Source organism: Juglans regia, chromosome 2 (assembly GCF_001411555.2).
Source record: "Juglans regia cultivar Chandler chromosome 2, Walnut 2.0, whole genome shotgun sequence".
In the NCBI taxonomy this organism is placed as follows: domain Eukaryota; kingdom Viridiplantae; phylum Streptophyta; class Magnoliopsida; order Fagales; family Juglandaceae; genus Juglans; species Juglans regia.
In genome coordinates this window covers 23,933,611-23,936,735 of record NC_049902.1, presented here as the reverse complement: position 1 = coordinate 23,936,735, position 3,125 = coordinate 23,933,611, and the positions used below count along the sequence as shown (strand labels likewise).

The window sequence follows — 3,125 nt, the reverse complement described above, 5'->3', positions numbered from 1 at the left end:
GAGGGGTAGATAAAGGTTCCGAACACGTGGTGAGGGAAGTGACTAAGGATTCAAAGTCACTGCCAAGACCAGCTAGCAAGTAAGTAACAAAGTCAGAGCTAGGAAGAGGATGACCCACAGCACCCAAGGTGGATGCAAGAGCCATAGCTTTTTTAAAATAAGTTGTAATGGAATCAGACCCCTTCTTAAGTGTAGCTAATTGAAATTTTGTCTGCATAATGTGTGCAGAGGACTGTGCAGAGAGCATAGTCTCAAGAGTGTGCCAGACCTCGTGCGAGGTATTACAGTTTAAGACCTGTGCAAGAATACTATCTGAGAGAGAAGCATTGATGGTGGAAATTATCAATTGATCTTGCAAGACCCAGGTATGATGATCCGGATTTGATAGGTTGTTGACCACAGAGGGAGGTGGAGAATGAGAACCATCAACGAAACCGAATAGATGATGACCTTTGAGGAACGGCACTATTTGTGCCTTCTAGAGTAAGTAGTTTTCATGCGTGAGTTTTATATTGATGCAATTAGTGGAGGAATGAATGATAGTGAGACCGATAGAAGGTGGCGGGGAGGAGGCAGGAATAGCAGTGGTGTTTTCTGGAGTGGTCATTGTTGTAAAAACTAAAAAGACGTTAGTCCGTGGATGGCTCTAGATACCATATAAAAATCAAGGAAGAAGATAAGGAAATAGCACATAAGCCATTCGAGAAAATGCCTTAGAAGGCAGAGTATTCCATTCCATTCTTTCTAAAACTTTCACACTATTTATTACAGCCACAGTCCATATTTATACACTTATAACAAGACAAATGATCTGATCATAAATTGATCATACGGTGTACAATCATTTAGTCAGTTACAAGAGAATCTTCTAGAGTGGGACAGATGGCATGGTTGTTTTGCTCTTGACAGCTATGTTGGAGTTTGTTAGGCGATCCATGGACTCCTTGTGCTCATGGGTGCCTTCTGTTGGACTGATGGCAGCAGGCTGATCTAGTGCTTCAATAGGCTATGATGTTCAAGGTAAAAAAGAAAAGAATAAACGAGAAGAAGTAAAGAGAAGGAAGGAAAAGCAAAAAGTTTATTTGTTGGGTCAGTCGAATCGGGTTCGTGACTTGACAAAATGTTAAACAAAGGTTGGGAGTGCGTGGCTTGAGGTTTGGAGGACGGCAGAATTCTTTATGATCTTTTACCTTAATATCTTCTTTAATTCAAATAAATATAGATCGTATAATTTAGGCTATTTTGTTCCGAATGGCACAAAATTCTTTATCAGAAAATTCTAATACTAGTTAGTCCAAAAAGTTAAGAAACCACCACCGCTCCCTGCGATTAAATGATCCAAATCCCCTCAACATGCTCACCGATCAGCTTTTCTAATAGCCAACAAAGGGGCCATAAGAAAGTTAACTCGACAACTACAAGCATAATAATGAAAGAGAATTCATATTTACAAGATAGAAAATTCAAAGTAGACCCAATATTAAACAAAGGTTGAAAATATCAAAACTGTGCAGTAAAACTTCTAAAAATGGTCCAACTACTAGCCGCCAATATTGGTCCATCTATCAATGCCAAAATAAAAATAAAAAATAAAAAATAAACCCTCACTTTCAAAATGGAGGGCACCTTCGACCCTACCAACTGTTGGAATATAGAAAATCACATAGAAAAATTAGAACTAAAATCTCTAGAAGCTAAGCAGAAAGCTTCATCTGAAAATTGTAAATAAACAGTTAAGTTGGTTAAGTCTGTTATAGTTATGCTTGGGTAAATGAAGTGTATAAATAGACCCTTTGTACAGTCTTTTAAGATCACGAAAGTAATGAGAATATACAAGTTTTCATGTAGTCCTCAGTTTTTCATGTTTTACACGTTACAGAATTTTACATGGTATCAGAAGAGTAAAGAAAAGTCTTCCGCTGAAATCTTTCATTCTTCTTGCTTCTTGATTTCTTTTTCTCTAGTTTCTTGCTTCTATGGCAAACTCTGAAACACCTTCTGAAAATTCTTCTGAGAGAGCTTCTATGGCTAATCCTCCTATGTCGAATCCTTGTGATGATTCCTTGAGCCAGTACTATCTTCATCCTTCTGACAATCCAGGAGCACTTCTCGTGTCTGAAATCTTTACAGGTGAGAACTATATTGCATGGAGTCGATCGATTGCAATTGCACTCACTGTCAAGAATAAAATCTCCTTTATTGATGAAACTCTACTTCAACCTAGAATTGATACTGATTCTAGACTTCGAATTGCTTGGCTAAGAGCAAATAATCTAGTGCTCTCATGGTTAATGAACTCAATTTCCAAAGAAATTCATGGCAGCCTTCTTTATTTTACAACTGCTTTGGACATTTGGGAGGAACTAAAGACAAGATATCTTAGAAGTGATGGTTCGAGAGTTTTCTCTCTGGAAAAATCTCTCAGTTCCATTTCTCAAGGTTCTAAAAATGTTAATGAGTATTTCAGTGAGTTTAAAGCCTTGTGGGATGAATATATCAGTTATCGACCTATTCCAAGTTGTAAATGTGGAAATCTTGGTAGGTGCACATGCAATATTCTCAAGAATCTCACAGATTGACAACAGTTTGATTATGTGATAAAATTCTTGGTTGGATTACATTATTCATACTCAGCCATCAGAAGTCAATTACTCCTTCAATCCCCTCTACCATCAATGAGCAAAGTATTTTCTTTATTACTACAAGAAGAAAGTCAAATGTCTCTGTCTAACAGTGTTGGAATTTCCTTGGATTATCATGCCATGTTTGCTACTCAAACTCAAAGACAATCATTTGCTGGTGCTAGATACACGAAGCAAAAAGGGAAAACAGATTTGGTCTGTTCTCATTGTGGCTATTCTGGCCATCTTGCAGACAAATGTTTTCAACTCATTGGATATCCTCCTGGATGGAAAGGTCCTAAAGGGAAAAGATCTCTCAATGTGCAATATGGAAATTCATCATATGTACAACCCATTGCAAACAATGTATCTTCATTAGAACAAAATTCAAGTATTTCCAATATGATATTTTCTCAAGAGCAAATAAAAAATCTGCTTACCCTAGCAAATAGCCCATCCAATTCCAATATTAATACTAATTCCACGGCTAATGTTGTCTCCACT

General features: G+C 37.3%; 1 protein-coding gene across 1 annotated transcript; it reads left to right on the top strand.

The window, feature by feature from the left end:
* Positions 1-1,976: 1,976 nt before the first annotated feature.
* Positions 1,977-2,579, top strand: LOC108999726. Its single transcript, XM_018976632.1, has one exon. It carries the CDS (start codon positions 1,977-1,979, stop codon positions 2,577-2,579), a length of 603 nt encoding a protein of 200 aa, XP_018832177.1.
* Positions 2,580-3,125: the final 546 nt, after the last annotated feature.

What these genes read in the sequence shown, in the direction of transcription:
- LOC108999726 (XM_018976632.1), top strand. Translation starts at nt 1,977, where the DNA reads ATGGCAAACTCTGAAACACCTTCTGAAAATTCTTCTGAGAGAGCTTCT.